The following is a 22809-nucleotide window of genomic DNA, read 5'->3' as shown; positions in this document are numbered from 1 at the left end:
CCCATCTATGTGTTTATTCTATAGAAGCTGTTTTATGAACACTATCTTTAAAAGTTGTCAAGAATGAATGCACATTTCCTAGAAGCAAAAACACTATTAAGCTGAAGTACAGTTGATCCATAAGATCTGGTCTATAAGAAGGAATGCCCTATTCAATTTTTTGAAGCTAATTCTACTAGAAGCAGAAATATTTGAGTTGGAAGGCTTGTCTATGGAAAAATCTGAACATGGAAAGGCTTGAACTTGGGAAGACTAATTTTGAAAACGTCTGGACCTGGGGAAAGGTCGGAAGGCCTGGACTATGGAACATGTTAAAATACCTGGATATCGTAGACACTGGAAGACCTGAATGTTAGAAGACCGGTACACTGGAGACGCTGGAAGACGTGGATATTGAGCCTGCTTTTGGAAGACTGAGTAGTTGTTTGGAAGACATGGAGATGCTGGAAGACGTGGAGATGTTGGAAGACGTGGAGATGCTGGAAGACACAGAGATGCTGGAAGACGAGCAGATGCTGGAAGCCCTGGAGATGCTGGAAGACCTGGAGATGTAGGAAGACATGGATTTTCTGGAAGACATGGTTTTTTTGGAAGATGTGGATTTTCTGGAAGACACCCCTTTGTTGGAAGACATGGATTTTCTGGAAGACGCACCTTTTTTGGAAGACGTGAATTTTCTGGAAGACACACCTTTGTTGGAAGACGTGGATTTTCTGGAAGACACGGCTTTGTTGGAAGACGTGGATTTTCTGGAAGATGCCGCTTTGTTGGAAGACATGGATTTTCTGGAAGACGCACCTTTGTTGGAAGACATGGATTTTCTGGAAGACGTGGATTTTCTGGAAGACATGGGTAGGTTGGAAGACATGAATTTGATGGAAGACACAGTTTTGTTGGAAGACAAGGATTTGCTGGAAGACATGGATTTCCTGGAAGACGTGGATTTTCTGGAAGCCATGGATTTGATGGAAGACATGGATTTTCTGGAAGACTTGGATAGGCTGGAAGACCTGGAGGTCATTGGAAGACATGGATTTCCTGGAAGACATGGCTTTTCTGGAAGACATCAATTTTCAGGAAGACCCGAATTGTCCGGAAGACCTGGATTATTTGGAAGACATAGATTTGCTGGAAGACTTGGAAGTTACTGGAAGACATGAATTTTCTGGAAGACGTTAATCTCTAGGAAGACATAAGTTTGCTGGAAGACCTGAATTTAGTGGAAGACATGAATTTTCTGGAAGACGTGGCTTTATTGGAAGACCTGGATTTAGTGGAAGACATAGATTTTGTCTGGAAGACGTGGATTGATTGGAAGACTGGATTTGGTGGAAGACATGGATTTTTCTGGAAGATCTGGATTTGGTGGAAGACGTGGATTTTTCTGGAAGACGTGGACTGAGAGGAAGACCTGGATTTCTTTCTGGAAGACTTGGATTTTTACGGAAGACGTAAATTAGCTGGAAGACTTGGATCTGGTGGAAGACATAGATCTTTCTGGAAGACGTGGATTGGCTGGAAGACTTGAAATTGTTGGAAGACATGGATTTTCCTGGAAGATACGGATTTTGTGGAAGACTTATAATTGCTGGAAGACTGGATTTGCTGGAAGACATGGATTGTCTGGAAGACGTGGATTTTCTGGAAGACTGGGTTAGCTGGAAGACCTTGATGTTGTTGGAAGACTTGGAATTAGTTGGAAGACTTGGAGTTGCTGGAAGACTTGGAGTCGTTGGAAGACCTTGACACTGGCGCCATTGGAAACCCTGGACATTGGAGACATTGGAAGCACAGGATGTTGGAGACATTGGAAGCCTTAGATTTTGAGGACATTCGTTATTCTGGACATTGGAGACTTTGGAGGCCCTGAGTGTTGGAATTAATGGATATGGAAGCCATGGATACTGGAAGCCCTGAACACTAGAGACATTGTAAGTCCTGTACCTTGGAAGCCCTAAACATTGGAAGGTATGGACAGTAGAAGACCTAGACATTTAGAAATCTTAAATCAGAATCCCTGGATATTGGGAGACACTAGAAAACCTGGATATTGACATATTCATGTTAAAAGACATAGAATTTGGAAGATGTACTTTTCATGATGCTGGAAGTCAAAAGTGTTGGCAGCCCTGAACATTAGGACACCTGGACACTAAAAGATCAGGATATTAAGAGAGACCTAGTTATTCAGACACTGGGGATGTTGGAACACCTGAATGTTAGAAGACCAGGCTCTTGGAGATATTGAAAGACTTGGGCATTAGAGGAACTTGTGATGACAAGACATTGTAAAATCAGGATTTAGAAGATACTATAAATTGTAGGAACTGAATTATTTATGTGCTGGAAGATATTAGAAGAGCTAGACTTGGACACAATGAAATAAATGGACTCTAGAAGACCTGTAGCTAGGAGGCATTGGAGGATTGGGAACATAGAAAAATTGGAAGTTAGAACTCTGGCCCCTGAAAGACAAGACCTGGAACTTGAAGATTGATTTTTGGAGTTATTAGAAGACCCAGACTTTTAATGACTCCGATATTGAGGAGACTAAAAACATTAGCACTGGAGATGCTGCAAGCCAGAGAGTAGAAGAGATGGATATTGTAACATTTAGAAGATCTGGCAATTGGAGATATCAGAAGCTATGTAGCTCAGAAGACCTGATATTAGAGACACTGAAGAATTGAAAGGCCTAATCTTAGAGCTATTGGAAGATCATGTTGAAAAATATTGGCAATGTTGAAAGACTATCATATTAGGACCTGATGTAACATTAAAAGACATAATAAGGCTACTCAGTCTTTATGACTATGGCATCTCTTTCACTAAAAAGTAAAACACAGAGAAAGGACTTCTTAGGAAGATGACAAAGAGGAAGCAGGGAAATTCAATTAAAAGTGAGTAGTTTCAGTGGATTGGAACCTACTTCATAGTCTCAACGAACTGGGATTCTGGGGGTATATTGATTGACAGCATGAGGAATGAGGAATTATCAAAGAATAAGCAACAACATGGCAGGGGAACTACTTGACTTCGGGTCAGGGGTCAGCAAAAGTTTTCTGTAAAGGATCAGATAGTAAATATTTAAGGTTTTGCAGGCCATATGGTTTCTGTTGCAACTACTCAACTCTGCCATTGTAGTGCAGCCTTAGACGATACGTAAATGAGTTGGGCCAGATTTGGCCCACGGGCCTTAGTTTGCCAGGCCCAGCTCTAGATGCCAAATCAAGGGAATGGTAAACTTAACTACTTCCAGGCTAGCATTCACATGCAAAAGAATGGATAGAGCAATCTGAAGCCCAATGGTAAATAAAGATAGTATTTATGTGATGATATTCAGAGATGAAGCTGGCAAGAACCTAAGAATGTAGTTTAGATCTCCAATTAATTGTTTCAGGGCCCTAAACAAGGAGATTTGTATTCAGAGCCAAAATTAAGTGGGTAGCATTCAAGGCCCCTGGCCGGGGGATAAGGTTCAGTGAGGATGCCCTAATTTAGTAGGTTGGAAGCTTAAGAAGAAACTCACAAAAAATATTTTTTTTAAAAAAAAGAAGAAACTCACCCCTACAGACTGGGGTTATCCTGCCAAGACTAAGCACCACTCACCCAAAGAGAGAGAGAGTCCCCAGCCAGTGAGAGACAAGAAGCCAGTGGCAAAGCCTTCATTCTATGTCCCATGTTCTTGTCATCATACCACTGCCAAATAATCAAGAGCCAACTCTAGGTGTTTGCAGTGATAGAGAACAGAAAGGAGATTACAGCTTGGTAGGCTCATCTCAGGCACTCTGGCTTCAGATAATCTGATTTCTGATCTTACCCACCCAAGACTGACAAGCTTAAGAGATCAGGATTGAGCTGTAGGCCGAAGATCTTTAGTACTTAGATAGGGCTGAGGAAGAGAGGGACTATCACATATATTGCATAAAAGAGAACACTGGTAGATAAAACTGGTTAAGGTACACTGGGATTAGGCCTGGACTTAAAGGTTAAATAATGGAATATATAGACAATGGGCAGCCATTGATGATTTTTGAACAAGAAAGTACCAGAATCAGAATTGTGCATAAGGAAAGTTAGTCAAGCAGCAAGACGCTGAATGCCAAAGACCACTAGATAAATATACTAGAACACCAAAGACTCCAAATTAAAACACTTAAAAGGTTGGGATGTGAGTTATAACATTACAGTTGAATTAAGGTTGAATTAAGTTGAATTACAGTTCTGTTGCTCAGCACACATAGCGTCAGAGTTATGATGAATGCTCAGAATTCTGAATACCACTATTTCAAACTTCTTGATTGCCAACACAGAATACATGAAATACAAAGAAGTTCAGAAGCTAGTTATAAGGAATTGTCTTGTTCTCACCTAGTAAGATTACTTAGACATCCAATTTTTCTCAAAGGCAGCTGAGCTAATACTTTGTGGTTTCAGCAAAGTAGGTCCTATATAGCTTTATCTTTGGCTCCTATAACACAGAGTGACTGAATTATCTTTAAAGTGGGATCAAGTGGATGAATTCATTTCTAAAGAATAGGAATACATCCATGTGAGAAAAGTCATTACTTCTAATCACTACTTAAATAAATAACCACATTATAAATATAGTATATAGAATCTCTGTAGGTCAAGGTGTAACAGGGACGGAGGAATTATTGTTTCAGGTATCTCTCATAAGCAAACAAAGAAAAATATTTAACATCAATTTTTAGTCATTCTCTCTTCTTAAAACCATCATGCATAACTTACTTTGAGGGAAATTAGATAAAATATCAAAATGGTAAAATTTGGCAAAGAGTAAACGATCATATTCTAGTTCTATAATGATTATTCATGTTATAATAATAATAATAATAGCAACAATTTATTGAGCGCTTACTATGTGCCAGGCACTGTACTAAACATTTCACACAATCTCATAGCAATCCTATAATGCAAGTATTTTCGACCCTGTTTTACAGATTAGAAGCCCAAGTTTGAAATGGTTTAAAAACATGGCCACAGTTAAACAGCTGGTAATTGGCAGGGAGAGACAGGATTGAAAGTAGGCAGATCTGTCTGATTCCAAAGCCTAGGCCCATGCTGACTTCTCACACCCCAATAGGCTAAGGGTTATCCTGCCAGGACTAAGCACCATTCACCCAAAGAGAGGGAGTCCCCAGCCCAGGGCAGACAAGAAGCCGTTGGCAAAGCCCTAACTCTAACTTCCATGTTCCTGTCATTAGGGCACTCATCATACCACTGCCAGTTAATCAAAAGCCAACTCTGGGTGTTTGCAATGATAGGTTAATTATATCTTTGGCTTTATGTAGTAATGAAAGAAAAATGAAGTGCAGTGTCTCAAGCACACTAGATTCATATTTAATTTCTCAATATTTGTTATTCATGCTAATGAAATGTACTATTAATCCTTTCATCTATTTCTACTTGATTTTATGGTTCCCGAGAACATATACATCTGTTCATAGCACATCATATTTATTTCTGAATTCTTAGAAAAACAACCATAACAAACTGACATAAAAGGCCATTAAAAGGTAATAAAAACTATGTAAAGTTCAGTGAGTAATGTATTTCACAGCACAAATATGACCCACGCACTCTTAGACTATACACACTGTAGAAGCCCTTTATTAGCATTCAGGTGCCGGCAGCTATGTAATCCAAATGTGTAGTTTAAAGAGCCTTCTCTGCATTTTGATCTTAAAAGATTTTAAGTAAACAAAAAGCTCTTTTTTAATGTAATGCCAGTTTTCTAATATTTTCTACAAATTTCAGCAACCTGGACTGTCCTTTCTCTCTACCCCTTTTTTCTTTCTTTTTTTCTTTTTGCCAGTTGTTAAATGTCTGTAAAGGAGGAAATTTCCGTGCACTTCAAAATATTGACCACAAGAATTTACCTGAACCATTTGACAACAGAAAGATTCTTTCCGCTCAAACTGTGTATAAAATATACGAAAAGAAATTTCAATTTTTCAATTTTAGGGACTATTCTTAACTTAAAAAAGAAAAAAGAAACACCCATGTACATGGCACTGTTGTCATTAACTTCTATTTCTACCACTTAGCCTAAACCAACTTTCACATCCTCCTATAAGTTCTGCTGACTTGTTAAACTGAACCATATTAAAATGTTCTTTTACCCTCATCAATGATACTTCTCAGATTATTTTAACTGGATATTACCTTAAACAAGAATTAGATCTATCCCAATATTTTATTTCAAATGGCCTGGGCCCTAGACGAATGTTTCCATGTATCAAGCCAAAGTCTAGGCATTCCTACCACAATCAAAATCATACAATAGTCAGTTTCCCGTTGTATTATTTTATACTAACTGGTCCCGATGGATGCTATTCAACTCAAAATTTGATTTGTCTAATTCTGGTCAAATTAAGACCAAAAAATTGCCAACACAATAATCTCAATAAATGGTAAAATTATCAAGAAACTACATTCTTTAAAAGCATATGGAACTACTGATTATGCTGGTAAAATAATCATTAACTTAAAAATATTTACCTCTAGGTATGATTAAGAGTACACCGATCATCCATGGAACCTTGAAACAGTTAACACAGATTTCTCTGCTTTGGTTTATGCAAATGATACAAAATGCTAAAGTGCTTTACTCACAATATCTATGCATTATATACATAATGCAAACCCTATAACTCAGAAGAAAAAGAGCAATTATCACATTGAAAAACTCACAGGAGGTACTCTCTATCTTTCCTTTCAGAGAGTTGATGTTATATTGGTTTCCCTTTTTTCTATGGCATCTATGCCTAACTCTCTTTTCTGAGAGGGACTAAAACATGATAAAGCTTGAACTACAAGAACAATTTTTAAAATAACAACAGTATAAGACAGTAATATTACTACTTACCTTGGTCTCTATGAAAGGGATTGGGTAGTCTCAAAATCAACCAATGAGGCCTGATGCACCTTTCTCTCAAGGTAACAATGTCAGAGATAGAAGGACATCAGAGACCAAGTGGTCCTATTCTCTCCTTTGACAGATAAGGAAAGAGTAGGGTGATTTGAATAAGACCATCCATTGAGCTAGTGGCAGAGGAGAAACATGGAATCAAGTTTTCCTAGCCCCTGGGCCCACTATCATTTGTATTACATTTTCTATCATAATTATGTGTAAACTTAGAGCAGTGGTTTGCAACCATGACTATATTAAAAAATCATTTGAGAAGCTTTCAAAATAAACAGCTGCTGGCCTCACCTCTCACTCAGCATGTCCAGGGGCAGGTCCCAGAAATCTGTGTTTTTTGAAGCTCCCCATAATGATTTTGATGGGCAGTCAGTGTTGAAAACCACCGTGGCTTAGAGGAGAGTGAAAGCTCCTACGGCACGGTGGCAAGTCACTAGATCCCTATCACCCTATAATGGGTTTTCAGCTCTCATCTGCCTCTTGTGAACATGTTGAGGAATGTCTGTCGTCTCAACTGTAACTATGCAAGCAAGCCTTTTGACTTTTGTATTTTTTCCCTTTTCTCTGATCACTTCAAACTCAGATATAGGTAGCCTATCTTTCAGACCTCCAGGCTGGGAGGGAAATTACTGGATTTCCAACATCTTTAGGGAAGAGGATATTCAACCATTCAAATCACTGGGAAGAGCAGATATGAGAACAGAGAAGATGGATGGAAATGAACTCTAGCAGCTTCTCCTCCTTGATTAGGTGCCAAAGTAAATCCAGGAATCCATTATAAATGTACTGCCTTCCAGGACCGACCAGGCCTTTCAGGACGTTATACAATTGCTGCAAAACAAATTAACTTATACCAAACTAATTAAAAGGAGAAGCTTTGTATCCTTTCGGTTGAGATAGCAAGTTAGGCTTAAACAGAATTAAAATAAATTTCAGGATCAAGAATACAAAATTTTCCAATCAAGTTGAGTACCCCCTCCCTAGGTCTTAGAGTTGAGTTCCTGAAACCCTCATTGTAGGGGAATTTGTGTTGGAGTAATATATAAGGTTTGGGGGGAAATTGGGGGAGAGAAGAGAGTATTATGAAAGCCCAGACAATTGGTTTGTTCACTGAAATAAAACACTAAGTAAAGTGACTCTTGGTGGTATTTCACTAATTTTACATTAGCAATAGTGATTGTTGGGCAATTAATTTCTATTTCTCTCTGAGCTCAAGGTGAGGAATATCATGCATCAATGAAAACGCTGATCATCACAGTAGTGACAGGGAAAGAATGGAAAAAACAGAATTTTGTCTGAATATGAGTAAGCTCAGCCTCCCACTCCACTTTCATCCTTCAGCACGTGGATCATCACATCATCAGAGCTGTCAGTCTGAATCCCAAGGTTCAACTCTGTGTGAGGTCTTTCTGCCTGCTGTTTGTAGAATGGGTTTGCATGACACAGCCTGCTGGCCCAGCCTCTTCTCCCTGTTGAAGCAAGCAGAGAGAAAACACTTACTGGCCTTTGTTTGAAGGTTTCTTATTACTGCTTTATAGGGTTATGGGTAATAATTTAAGCCTTGCCTGAAGGTCAATAAATATTCCACCGAAGGATCTCTTTTCTCTGAATCATCACGGCAATTTGATTTGCAGAGTGGGTGCTTCAACGTTCTTCAAGTTCTTGAAGTTAACCTATACTGACCTCTTTCATCAACTTTTGATGTGATCACATCTCTGAAATATTTCTCAACTGTCTTCTGAGGGTGAGAATCTACAGTTCAGCAATGTCACTTAATTCACTGTCTTCAAATCCTTCACCACCAAAACGTTTTGCAGATACTACAACATTTTCAATTTCTTCTGCAACTGGAAGGAACCTTTCAGAATCAGTTACAACCTCATTCCAAAGTTTCTTCCAGGCTCCATTAAGGTTTGATTGTTTTAGTTCTCTCACTGATTCTTCTACCACAGTTAAAGCGTTACAAACGGAGAAATTTTGCCAAGCTACTTTCAGAGTAATTTCTGATGTCTCTCTCATAAGATCTGCCGGGTAGTCAAATATACTCACAAGTGCATGGATTGAAGGAGTGGAGTCGTACTGGGGGGAATGGAGACGACTTCAACACAAAGATCAGCATTTACTATCACGCTTTTGTCACTGGGAGCCATGTCCAGAATCAGCAACACTTTGAATTCAAGATGTTTTGGGTGTAAATATTGTTTGACCTCAGGAACAAAACACTTCAAAAACCAGTCCAAAAAGAGTTTCTCAGTGATCCATATTTTATGGTTTCCTTTCAGGTACACAGAAAAGTGTTTCTGGCATTTTCTTTTAAGAGGGCAAGAATTTCGGAATCTGTGAAGCAACATGGGTTTAGTCAGAAAGTCACCAGAAGCATTGGAACAAAGAAGAACTTTGAGCTTCTCTTTCCCAGGCTTGAAGTCTCTGGTCCTTTTCTCATCCTTTACAATAGATGTGCAAGTAGGCATGCGTTTCCAGAACAAGACCGTTTCATCAGCATTGAAGACCTGTTCAGGCAAATAGCCATTTTTCTCTATCCGTTTCTTCAGGATATTCTGCAGCGGCTTCATGATCTGCTTCCTCTGCCAGCCACTTCTTTTCATATAGACCATAGCGGTTCTTAAACCTATCCAACCACCCATTACGATAAATGTTATAATGTTCCATCCAGATCAAAATTTAAACTTGCATTTTTGTGATGCTCACTGCCAGATTATACACATGGAAAAAGGCTTATTCAGGCTTCTATGTTTTAGAAGCCACAAATGCAAATCTCTTTCCATTTTCTCTATTTTGGCATTTCAAGTTATGTCTGATTTTCTCAATGATTCTGGTGTGCCCCTTGATGCATTGGCCCTAATAGCTTTCTCATTTTTCTTTACTGATTCATTAACACACAAAAAAACGCCCTACAGAGGTCTTGGTTTCACCATTATCAAGCATTTCAAGAATTCTCATTTTGCTTGCTATAGACACCACCTTTCTTAACCTCTTCACTCTTCTTGCATTTCTATCATCTACCTCCTTGGTTTTTTGCTTGGATGCCATTCTCACCCAAACTTACACAAGTTTACAGTTACGGAAAGTTTTCTATCACTGAGCAATACACAACACTATAAGGAGCAAATGATGACATTCACAAGACAAATAAAAAGGGCAAAATAGCTTTTGCATGACTACACATGTGTGTGATTGACGGCCGCAGAGGGAACAATAGGCAGAAGAACCAGGGTACAAGCAAGCAACCCAAATGTTGGTCTTGTCACATGAGATAGTCAGCAAGACAACGTGATGGTAACTTGAATTTGCATATTGTTACAAAACTCTCAAAGGTGCAGACTAGGTAAACTCAAATTTCGTATGAGAATGACTTGTAGTTGTGAAGGCACCACAGAACTCAGGAGTCAAGGTCAGGCTACCAGGCTGAGATGAGAACAAGTATCACCATCTAGGAAAAAACAGACACAAAAATAGGAAATGAAGTCAGGAACAGAAGCAGTCTGCACAAGTAGGTAATAAGCTAGTGAGGAGAACAGAAATGTGGAATAATAATAATAATATATGCCAAATTGCCCTTTCAAAGGCTGTACCAATTTGCATGCTCACTAAGAGTGGATGAGAGTCCTTTTCCCCCATGTGTTCACCAACATGAAATACTATCAGCTTCTGCAATTTGTGCCAAGCAGAAGGTGAATAACAAGGTATCTCATTTTTGTTTTAATTTTCATTTCTTAAATCATCTTTCCATATGGTAAGCCATTTCTATTTCATCTTTAACTTGTCTGTTCATATCCTTTGCCCAGTTTTTAATGTTTTTCTTACTGATTTGTAGGCACTATTAGCATATTAAGGAACTCTTATTTGTAATTCTATATTGCAAACATTTTCTTGAAGCATGTCATTTACTTTTTAATTTTATTTTGTCTTTTGCCATAAAGATGTTTCAAATATTTATGTAGTCAAACGTTTCATGCCTTGCTTTGAAAAACCTTCCCCTCCCTAAGAGGATAAAAAGACATATACAAATAAAAATATATACAAAAATACATTTTTATTTTTCACATATTTTCTTTCATTGTTTTCATAGTTCTGTGGTATTATTTTAAGCTGTTGAGGAAAGGATGGACTACTCAATAAATGGTGTTGGAATAATTGACTATCCATCTACAAGAGTGTCTGAAGGCCTCTCTCAATGGCATTTCTCCTGTGTACTAGAGCCACGGAGCTTCTGGTAGAGTCAGAGCCCCAAGATGACCAAGTTGGGGCTCAAGTTGATTGCAGTTGATACTCAGTTTCTCTGGAGGTCAGCATAGCTTGAGGAGGGTGATGTTTCCAAATGAATAAATAATTGCTATACATTTTGCTGGCTTAAGTTCCATTCTGCTACCAATCTATACTGCTTTTATCAACTGAGTGACAGTACCGAGTTCTCAGATCTCTGATCTTCTGGTGGCACAACAGGAGAAACCTGAATATGAGTTGGCTGTTAGATGAGATTAGGTGATTACTATTGACTCTATTAGGTATAATAATGGACCTGTGGTAATATAGGCAAATATTCACTTTGGTGGGGGAGCTGAAGTAAACACACATGTTATGTAATCAGTTTTGTTTTATGGAAAAATGTTAATTGTTAAATCCAGGTAGTTGGTAGGTAGGCATTCATTGCACTATTCTATTTCTCTATAGGTTTGAAAATTCTCATAATAAAAAGTGTATGTGTGCATATACATATGTGCATGAAGTAATAATCTCATGTTTCATGGCTATGTTTTAGGCACTATCCCATATCCATCAGTGGCTTTTCAGGTTAAATACAAGATGAAGAGTTACATCTAAAGACCAACTGATCACTGGAGGGAAGTCACTTTAAATGAAATATTTTCCTTTATTTTTAGTCAATAAATTAAATACTAAGGCATTATGAAGCTGAATCCCAATATCACTTTGAAGGTGAGAGACTCAATTTCCAAGTCTTTTTTTTTTCTCTACCAAATTTGAACAGAAGATTTATACCAGTTTTACTAGAAACTTGATTATTTGAACCTGGGGATAATTCAACTTCATAATACTAATAACTGTTTTCTGTACCATTCAAGAGATAGAGATTTATGAAAGGAAATAAGGAGGAAGTAGGAGCTTTAAAACTGATAACTCCAGGTAGGGAGAATGATATTACTCTATGTTTAATTAAATCACTGAGTAAAACTTCATTCAACCAACTTTCCAATGGTAGCTATACTTCTACCCATAAAACTCACTTTGGGTCAGAGTTTAATCCTGTGTTCTCTGACTTTGCTAAAGATATGTCACTTTTGCAAGATGCTGGAGCCAAGTTAATGTGAAGAATAAAGACTCTGAAATAAACTTCCCATGTTAGCTTTCAGTTCTGCAAGCTGTAAGGAGACTTGAAGCTGTTAGGATGCTAATAAATAATGGAATAATCGAGTGCACCTCTTCTCAAGGTATTTTTCCAAAGTACCTTTAGCTAGAGAGTGTAACATCATGCTTCTAGTCCTCATGAGTCCGAGAATGCCTGGCATCCTCTGTGGGGAGAAATAGAGCCTGGCTGGTTGAGCTCTGTAGTCATGAGCTGTGGCTCACCCTGCTCAAGTGCCCAAAAGGGCAGAAGGATCTCAGGATGTTTTTCTGTCAGCATTTTAACCAAGAACAAAGAATTTTTTAAAATGCCACACCCTGTGAGGATTTGTATGGATAAACAAGATTGAGTTCACTGCAGCTTTTGTTATGAAAGGACATTTGGTCTTAAGGAGTTTGCTTTTATAAAAGCTGTGCAGAGCTATCATCCTCCTCCTTCAAAAATCTTAAAACACACACACACTCAAGTCGCGAGCTCAAAAAGTACAGACCGTCAGAATCATTTAACATTCTAAAGTATGTACCCATAAATGGTAACCAATGGTGAGGTTTCCATGAGAAATCTTATTTTTTCAAAATTTATAAACTACCCACAATGAATTTACTAATATGTTAAACAAAGATGTCATCCAACTGACTTTTGAGACCAAAGGGCAATAATAGAGCACTTCAAAAGTAGATCCTCATGATCAAAAATTTCAGCCATTCATTCCTTTTCCTCGGTCAACTTATACTGACAAAGAGCTTATCATGTACAAGGCCATGTGATATGAGGAATAAAGAAATGAATTTTAAAAACTTGATCTCAAGGAACTTAGTCTCCTAAGGAAGATAAATAGAACACAATATAAGGTAGAAAGCCACACATTACAAAAGAGTTGCAAACAATGTGTTATGGGGGCCTAATCTGCCCCTTTCTGTCCATTCCTTTTTTTTTTCCGGCTGCACAGTGCGGCTTGCAGGATCTAGTTCCCCAACCAGGGATTGAACCCGGGCCACCGCAGTGAAAGCGCCAAGTCCTAACACTGGACCGCCCGGGAATTCCCATGTCCACTCCTACTTAGATACAGGCCTTTCTCATTCCATCTGAAGAGTGGTGTAAATTCCTAAGTCTGCCTGCCATTCAACCCTGTCAATGACACTGCCTCCAGAGCAACCTTTCTAAATAGGGTCTGATCCAGTACTTCCTCCACTTTAAATCACTCCCATGAAAGAAGTCCCCATGGCTTACTAAATAAAGTCCAACTCCCTCTGTACGATGGCACCTGCCTACTTGCCCAGTCCTATCTTTCACTACCTCGTCCCTTCCTCCACTGTAATCTACAAGTCAGCCAGTTAAGGGGCTATTTCAATCATCCAGATTTCCTTAACCTTTAACGCTAGTTCAAGTACCACCTCTTGCAGGAAGCTTTCTCTCCTCCCTCTGGCCGTCTCGAAGCACTGATGGAAGCTCTCAGAGCCTCCCTCCCATGCTTACTCTGATTACAGCATTTATGACATTTCCCTGTAGCGCCATCTGTTTCCCTGTGTTTTCAGCATTTGTGAATGCCTCGACAGTATCTGGAACAGAAGAGGTCCTCATTTTATTGCATAAATGCTTCCACTAGAGAGAGTAAGAGCTACATGTAACACTCACAAAAGGGTCAGCATTTGAATTGGACCTTGAAGATGGGTAGGATTTCCAGTGCGTGAAGGGGCAAGTTGAGTGGGAGGTGAGGGTGGCAAAGGCAGAGGCAGGAACTGCTAGGGAAGTATGGGGGTTTGATTAGATGAGCCTGAAACAGAGGGTGGCTGAAGTGGAGAGTCAAAAATAAAATTGGAAAAGTCTGTTGAGGCATATCATGGAGGGCCTCCGATGCCAGATTTCTTTGGTGAGATGGAGTTGCGTTTAACCGTCCCAATATTAATGAAAGGGTTTATGTTTGCAGTGAATAAAAAAGCAGGTGTTTAAATCAGACCTGTTCTTCCCTGTTACTAGGTCTCAGCACACACATTCCTAGGAGAAAAAGTCCTAACTAGTTGTGTCCTAAATAATTTAGGGATATCATGCTGATATTTATTATCACTTAGCTATTATGTTCTTGCTATTTTAATCCTTGATAACAAAGACAGGTATGAAACGTCTTCACTTCCCTTTTCTGGTTCAATGGGTCATTAATCAAATAGACATCAATAAGTTAATAATAATCTATTTTCCCCATTAAAATTACATGGAAAATCGTGCATATTTCTTACTGGATCCAAGCATTCTTTACAGCTCTTAAAATTCTTCCTCCCCCACCCCGCCTCCCCAAAAGTCAAAATGGATTCTATGTAGCAATAGTGCCCTCCGCTGGCTACAGAGAGGAACAGTTAAAGCCGGGGAGAGAAGGCATGCAACAGCTCAGGGGTCTGCCGTGCGCTCTGCCTGACAAGGCCCACAATGTCCACACTTCCCCAATTTTTTCTCCTTTTATGTTAAGCAGAATTTTGAGTTAATATCTCCTCAAGGTAAGCAAACTCATCTTAGCAGGGCAGGAATCCGGCAAGTGCTCCAACAAATTTCACCTTTTTTCCTGATCTTTTGGAGGACTAGCCACACCCAAAGCTTCCAAAGATTTTTTTTTTTTTAAGAAAAGGCACATAAATTTAAACAATAGTTTCCTGATCTCCTCCTCCATTTGCTCGTCCTCTTTACCTCATTTTCACTGGCCTGCGTAAGACAAAAGAAAGCTTTTAGTTAAGGAACCCTTTAAGGAATCTGGCAATAATGGACCTAGTGGCCGGCCTCGTCCCAATCTGGAATATAACCAGGCCATCTCCAAAACCCGGGCTAGATGCGCCGTTTGTCCCCTCTCTTAACCTTAAGGACAGCGAACAATACAAGATCAGCATAAAAATGGTTCCAGGGGATAGTGACGATTAGAAGGCGCTTTTAGCCAGCGCCTAGCAGAGTGTCTGGCCTAGCAGAGTGTCTGAGGTAAGATAGGGGGAGACGCACTGTAAATTATGGAGTGTGATCCTTATTAAAGGTGTTTTTATCATTGCAATTTCAGACTGAATTGCAATACCAGGAAATGCTCATGACAGGCCAGCGTGGAACGAGGCGTCGCCAAGTTCAGAGGCATCCTTCTTTCTGCAAAACCATTTCAAAAGCCCTTCCCTGCTACTTGTGGGTCCTTTCAGGTATTTATATTCAACCCAGTTCTGAATGGGTTCCTAAGCCCTAATTAAGGGATCACCGGTTCCTTTTGTGCCTTACTTCCGTGGGGTTTTTTCGGCGGTTCCAACGCAGAGCTTTGCAACCTGGGGCGATTATGTAAGCGCTCACCTTCCATCTCCTCCAAGCGCCACAGCGTCCCCGCCGCCTCCGTGAGCAAAGCCGGGGCGGGGAAGCAGCAGTCCCTTCCCCGGAGCCAAGGAGGCACATACACAATAAAACCCAACTCATTGCAACGGAAGATCAAATAAATAAGTACCACAGAGGTCCTGGACTCGGGACGACGAGAGAGGAGGGAATCACTTTAGAGTTGATTTGCAAAGCCGGGGATTAGGGTGAGGCCCAAGTCAGGGTCGGATCATGTCTTTATGTGATATTTTCATATTTTGTTCATCTTGGAATTTTTTGCATTTAACTTTGAATTTTAAAGGTAGTGCATTAAAACTTTTATCTTCATTACTGAGTGTCTCGTTGCCCCCTGAAATTTTGTGCCTCACTCAAATCCCCTGGTGATGGGTGTGATCGTTCAGCTAGAGACAGGGAAAAGGCAACCCGGAGGAGGCTCCTGGGAGCCGAAGTTTGGGCTGCCGCAGGATGAGGAGGAGCTGGCCGAAGAGGAGGGCTCCGGCTGGCTGGCTGGGAGCCGACGATGCTCCGCTCGCTCGGGTAATTTGTGGCAGCCCCCAAGGGAAACCAGCTTGGTTAAAGGAGAATACCGAAAGGACGTCGGCTTACCTTGTTCTGGCTGCTCCAGACCCCCAAGATCTCCTCCTAACCCCCAAGGCCCGCTCTGCTCCCCGTGGGGAAGATGCATCTCGTCTGGGCAGGGCGCCTGCTCTGAAGCAGTGCCCTTCGGCGCAGCCTTTATCCACCGGCTGCTCTCGGGAGGGAACTGCCCCCACCGGAGGCCCACTCCCTCGGCGCAGGGCCGGCTCATCCTCCGCAGGGATGGGAGGACCGTTTGCTGTTACTTCCGACCTGCTCGCTGTGTGTCAGGACACTTCCTCAGTTACACCCTCGACCCGCCCAACCCCGCGCCCCACTCGGTCCCAGCAGCTGCAGCCGAGAGGCACTTGATTAACTCGGTCAAGGCCAAAGTGATTAGAGACTCCGCGAGGGTCTGTAATTCCATAGCGGTAACAGTCGCTTGGGCGGGCGGCAAACCTTAAAGCAGGACCGAGCATCAGATTTGGGTAGGATGTAGCTTTCGATGTCTTTCGTGAAAAGTCATCGAGCAAATGAAATATGTGTCAACATTTAGTACTAGTAGTGCATCCTACAAGTACGCACACAAAGAAACCCGTCAAAGCAAGCCCTACCAATCGCTGCCTGTGCACCCTTGAAATCGCCATCAAGAGATATGAAAAAAAGTTTAGAGAAGGGAAGGGTTTCTGGGGGGAATTGTCCTAAAGTAAGCCTAGCCCCTTAGAACACCAGCCTGGGGGGGACTGGATTTGTTGTTTCCACTCAACTCCTTTATAAGACCTCGAATTTCTCTGAAGCTCTCTGCAAGTGCCTGTGGGTTGGGTTTCTTACAAAGCAATTAAAATGTCTTGTCCAAGTGAGACTGGCAGCTAAGAATGCTAAACAAATACATCGGGAAAAACGGATGTCAAAAACGGCTGTTTACACCACACAGTTGTTTTAATGTGCTAAGGTGTACATTTCCCCCAAAGCGCAAAAGACATATTTTGCTTCCGAAGGCCTGTCTTCAGATCTTTGGTTATTTTTCAGGCCTTAGTCAATGAGTAATAAAGTCCATAAGTACAAGAACCAATGCCAGATTTAGCAAATAAAAACACAGGTCGCCCAGTTCAAATTGAATCTCAGATAAACAAATATTTTTTAATGCAAGTATGTCCTATGCAATATGTGGGACACACTTATACTTTAAAAACTCTTCGTTGTTTAACTGAAATTTAAATATAACAGGGTGCCCTGTTTTTTTCTGGCAACTCTAAGAACAATGCAATGACTGCTTGAATTCTTTTGTTTATAGTCCAACAAACGACGCAAGTCTACATGGAGAGGTAGGCAAAAAATATCACAAGGATTCTTAATAATTTATACACAAAAAAGAATGGTCACTTTGAAATATTTATTAGGAAAGCAGTAAAAAGCTTATTTATATTAATTGAGGAGATTGTCAAATCAGGTAGTTAAGGGTATTAATGCAGGCATCTACAAACTACTCCCTGGGGGCCAAATCAGGCCTGCAGCCATTTCTTGCGTGGTTTTTGAGCTAAGCATGTATTTCACATTTTTCAATGGTAGAAAAGAATCAAAAGAAGAATAATATTCTGTGGCCAGTGAAAGTTATATCAATTTCAAATTTCAGTGTCCATAATTAAAGTTTTATTGTAATTTGACCACACCCACTCATTTTCTTACTGTCTCAGGCTGTTTTCAGGCTATAAAAGCAAACTTGAGTCATTGCAACAGAGACTAATCAACCTGCAAAGCCAGAAATATTTACTATCTGGGCCTTTACAGAAGTTTGTCAACCTCTGATATGGAGGAAACCATTACCTGTAAAGTGCTGTTACAAATAATTGCTAACTCAGTCAGCTATAACTCTGCGTGGACTAAACATTTTCCTCATTTGCAAAAAATATTTGCTTAGCTGTCCTTTTTCTAACAGTCAAAAGAAAAAGACCATGTTTTCATAGATACAAAATGTTGGTAAATTGAAAATCAATGGCGTTTGAATGAGATTTGTAACAATACAGGCCATCTCTGCTTTTCACAATTTCTAATTCACCCTTTGTCCACTGCTGCACCGCCTCACAAACCACAATATCTCTGTGGTTTTTATATCCCTAACTTGCACAGCAGTTGATCAAAGTGGTTCGCCTGCCACCTAATGGGGAAAGATGTGAGTGTATTATTATTAATTTAGGTAAACTGACTAGCTAGCTTTAAGCTGTAGGACCTTGGACGGTGGTGATTATAATAGTAATTCTTTACATTTGAATGGTAGTTTGCCATTTACAAAGCACTTCCCCGTACAGTATTTTAATTAATCCTCCCTCAGGACAACGCAGTGTTATAAGCAGATCTTCTTTGCCCTGTTTTTCAGATGAGGAAACTGAGTCTGAACATTAGCTTATTTGTTCAGGGTCATACCGGTGGGCTGAAACCCAAGTGTTCTGTTCGCCGAAGCCCTCTGAACTTAGGTTCCCTCATTTCTACATTTCTAGCTCTACTTTATGAATGCTTTTGAAAGCTTCTATTTGCCACAAATACAGTTATTTTAGGAAACTTCCATGGATAGTCTTTTTAAACAAACATGAGCCATCTAAAATATCCCCTCTCAAGAAAAAAAATTCTAAGGAGGCCATCACAATTTTTTTTAGGTAAATGTTTAATTAATGTTTATCAAAAACAGGATATGAGTTAAGATCCATTTTCTAATGGAAGGTGCATAAATTGGGCAGAAGACGCTTAAGGCTTAATCCTTGGAGGGCTGTTTGATTACTGGCAGAATACCTGCCACCAGCCACCTTTAAATTCTTTTCGATTAAGACATATAATAACCATTTTTCCAATGCAATATGACTCCCTTACTTTTAGGCCTACAAAATGATGTTTGCACAGAACTTTAAGAGTGTAAGACATAGAGGTCTCAAAAAGAGATCCATTTTAATTGTTCTGTGTCTCAGGAACTTCCGGGGGCTTGTTGTGAATCTGCAAAGGGACCTTTGAGCTTGCTGCGCTAAAGCTCATTTGAAAAAGGAGATTTGTGGTCTCTTCCAGTGCTTATTAAGGTGCCACTGTCTTGTAACAGCAGTCTGTGTGCTTAGTGATGACCAAGAACCAGATTAAGTGAACCAAAGGTTAGGGCAACCCATAAGAAAGAGTCATGTTTACGATGAAATCCATCTGCTGAATCTACAGTCGGACACACAATGGGAATATACTCAATCACGGGCCACCTGCTAAACACAGCCGTACTTGTTGACTGTGTCCAAAAATGCCCAGAGGGTCAAATGAGAAAGAACAGTTTCCACAGCTTTGCAGATCATTGTTCTCAGGCTATGCCTGTTTCTTGTGAACACGCCCCCAGTGGGAACACTTTAGAATTACAGTCATCCCTCGGTATCTGCGGGGGGGGGGGGGTTGGTTCCAGAGCCCCACCTCACCCCTCGCAGATAGCAAAATCCGCAGATGCTCAAGATCCCTTACATAAAATGGTGTAGTACAGTCGGCCCTCCGTATGCGCCGGTTCCGCATCCACGAATTCAGCCAACCACAGATTGAATTTGTGCATTCAATTGGTTGAATCTGCGGATGCGGAAACCGCGGATAGGAGGGCAGACTGCACTTGAAAACAGCCGCACTTCATATTAAAATTTTAGCTTGAGCTACGGGTATGAAAACTAAGGTACCTGGGACATGGGAATTAAGTTCTTTTACTGCTAGACTTTCAGCACAGTCTTAAATTCACCACAGATTATCCCTACTGTTTGCAAGCTTTGCTGATGTGATTTGTATCATATATGTAGGAGCTTCCTGAATCTCTAAGTTGGACATGATCTTGGACCTGTTTTATTGGTTGTCCCCACTGTCTTGGCAGCCAACATTCTGGTTGAGCCATTTCTAGCTGCTGAAGCTTGGTTATGTGTGTGGCTATTACATGGCTCAACTCAGGTGTACCTCAACAATTATGGAAAGAGGATAGTACTGATCATTTTTAAATAGCCCCTGAGATTCGCTACCAGTTTTCTTAAGTAAGTCAGGTCGTCCTAAGTTGTCCCTATAAGTTCACAGCACAAAAATTCCCTAAAGTTGCTACTTATTTGCATCACAACTATTATTGTTACTGCTACGACTACTGCCACCAACAACTGACACATATAGTCAGTCACATATAGCAAAATTCCCTTTTGCTAGGCACTGTCCTAGGAGCTTCATATACATGAACTAAATCAATCCTCATGGGTTGTACCTGTGGGATACAGTCTGTTGTCACCCCCATTTTACAGATGTTAAAATCAAGGCCTAGAGAGGCTAAGAGACATGGTCAAATTCACTAGTGAACTTGAATATAAATGGTGGGGCAATATTTGAATGCAAGCAGTCTGATTCCAGAACCCTAGCTTTTAATGAATATTGCCTCAATCCAAAAGCACAGTCAGAAGAAGAAAAGACACACTGCCTACTCAGTGAAGTCCAACGACCTAGCTTGGCATCCAGTACCTTCCATGATCTGGCTGCATCTTATGTTTTCCTCACACTGTGCCACCGCCCAGCCTAGTCCACTCCAGCCACTTCAGGGGACTTACTGATACCAAGCAGGACCCTGTGGGGCTCCTGGGCACAAACACCTTTCTGTGTCCCCCATTTCTTGATTACAGGAAATAGGCTTCATTCAGCCTCCAAGACCTTCCGCGAGTTCCAAGGGGCAGGTTCAAACAGTTGCTAATTAGGGAAGGGAGGGGATGCGGAGACAAGAGGGGAGCAGTCAAGAAACAATAGCGTAGCCTTGGGGCAGGGTCCTGGTTCCCCCTCAAGGGATACACATAACAATATCTTTGAGCTGTTGTGCAGATACTGAAGCCCCCACCAGGTGGGAGAAATTAACTTAGTCTGATCAAGCTTATACCTCTAACCACTAACTTAAAGAAATACAAGAGGCTGAAACACATGTTAAAGGGCACCAAATTAACGTTGTGCTGCCCACCAGCACGTAGACCCCAGACCAGTTGGAACCAGAAGGTTGATGATGCTGATGCCCACTTACCTCCCCACCAACCAGTCAGAAGAAAGTCCACGAGCTGATCACACCCTCTTTGAACCATTACTATAAAACTTCTCACTACCCCTCCAGGTTGGGTCACACAGTTTTGAGGGCATTAGCCCACTGTGGCCCCCTTTGCCTGGCAAAGTGATAAAGATATTTTTTTCTACTTCACCCAAAACTCTGTCTCTGAGATTTAATTCGGTATCAGGGTACAGAGGCTGGATTGGGCTTCATTAACAGGAACAGGCCATGCCTCTATTTATGCTGTCCCTTCTGTACTATCCCCTCCATCAGCCCTTTCCCTGTTGAACTTCTATTCATCCTGTAAGGCCCAGCTCCAATTTTGTCCCTTTGGTAAATATTGGGTTGGCCAAAAATTCGTTCAGGTTTTTGTGTAAAATCGTATGGAAAACCCAAAAAAACTTTTTGGCCAACCCAATACCTCAGGCCCCTGCTGGAAGTAAACGCATCCACCCCTGAATCCTCCCTCATAACCCTTTGTCTAAATTTCTCTTAGGCACTTAGCACCTTTTACATGGTACTAGAACTATTTATGTGCATGGCAGTCACATCCACTAGACTATAAACTCAGTAAAGAAAACCCAGCTCAAACTCTACTGCAACCATGACTTCTTCCGCAGCTTCCCCAATGATATTAACTCCTAAGCTCCCTCATCACTTTGTTCTTACCTTAATTGTCTGTAACAACCTTACCCCAGAGTGCTGTCATAGTTTGGGTATCTATCTGCCTTTCCCTAGGAGGTAAACTCCTTGAGGGCAGAGAGTGGTTTTTTTTTTTTTGTCTTTGTATCCTCAGCCTAGCATAGCCTCTTGCTCATTTGCTTTTTGAATGAATGAATGAATGAGTGAAGCCTTTCCTGATTTCCTCCAGCTAGAAGTAATCACTCCCTTCTCTGAACTCCAATAGCTTCTCGTTCTTCCTTGTGACATTTTTGTCTCTTACCTTGTGTTAGAGTTATCCATAGACAAGTCTTAGCTCCTTGTTAGACTATAAGCACCTTAAGGTTGGGCTATGTCTTAGACATCTCTATGGTTCCATCACCTGGCAGAATTCCTGGTTCAGTAAATGGGCTCAATAAATATTTTTTCAATGAATGATTCATCACAATGAATGTAGCCCCTTAATGATGCGCTCATAGGCCCCAAAGAATAAATGAAAGAAGGCTGAGCTGGGTGGGAATTAGCCATCCAGGCTGAGGTGAGCTGTGTGTGATGGAAGGGCTGTGAGCTCTATAGGACCTGTCACGGACACTGATACAAACAAGCGGCCGTCACTTATCATTGTCAGTACTGACATTAGAGGCAATTCATTATTCTTTGCTTTGCCACTGGAGAAATTAGGAGAACAAACATCACCACTCTCCAAGAGAATAAGACAATGTGATAAAAGCTTATAAGGAAAAAATTAGTTTCAGGTTCATACAGTAGCTGCACATGTTCTAGAAAAAGAACTGTGCATTCATTTGCCAGTGCAACTGTATCCCAAACCTAGAATTCCTTTCACATTACTAAAAA

General features: G+C 40.7%; 1 protein-coding gene across 1 annotated transcript; it reads left to right on the top strand.

The window, feature by feature from the left end:
• The first annotated feature begins 227 nt into the window (after positions 1-227).
• LOC137756444 (cerebellar degeneration-related antigen 1-like) lies at positions 228-1402 on the top strand. The gene is given in 3 exon segments (XM_068532700.1): positions 228-284; positions 375-1016; positions 1187-1402. Coding segments are annotated over 3 exon segments (915 nt in total).
• The last annotated feature ends 21407 nt before the right edge of the window (positions 1403-22809 follow it).

This window comes from Eschrichtius robustus, chromosome X (genome assembly GCF_028021215.1).
Source record: "Eschrichtius robustus isolate mEscRob2 chromosome X, mEscRob2.pri, whole genome shotgun sequence".
Classification (NCBI taxonomy): domain Eukaryota; kingdom Metazoa; phylum Chordata; class Mammalia; order Artiodactyla; family Eschrichtiidae; genus Eschrichtius; species Eschrichtius robustus.
The sequence above is the reverse complement of the archived record's forward strand: the minus strand, read 5'-3'. Positions and strand labels throughout refer to the sequence as shown.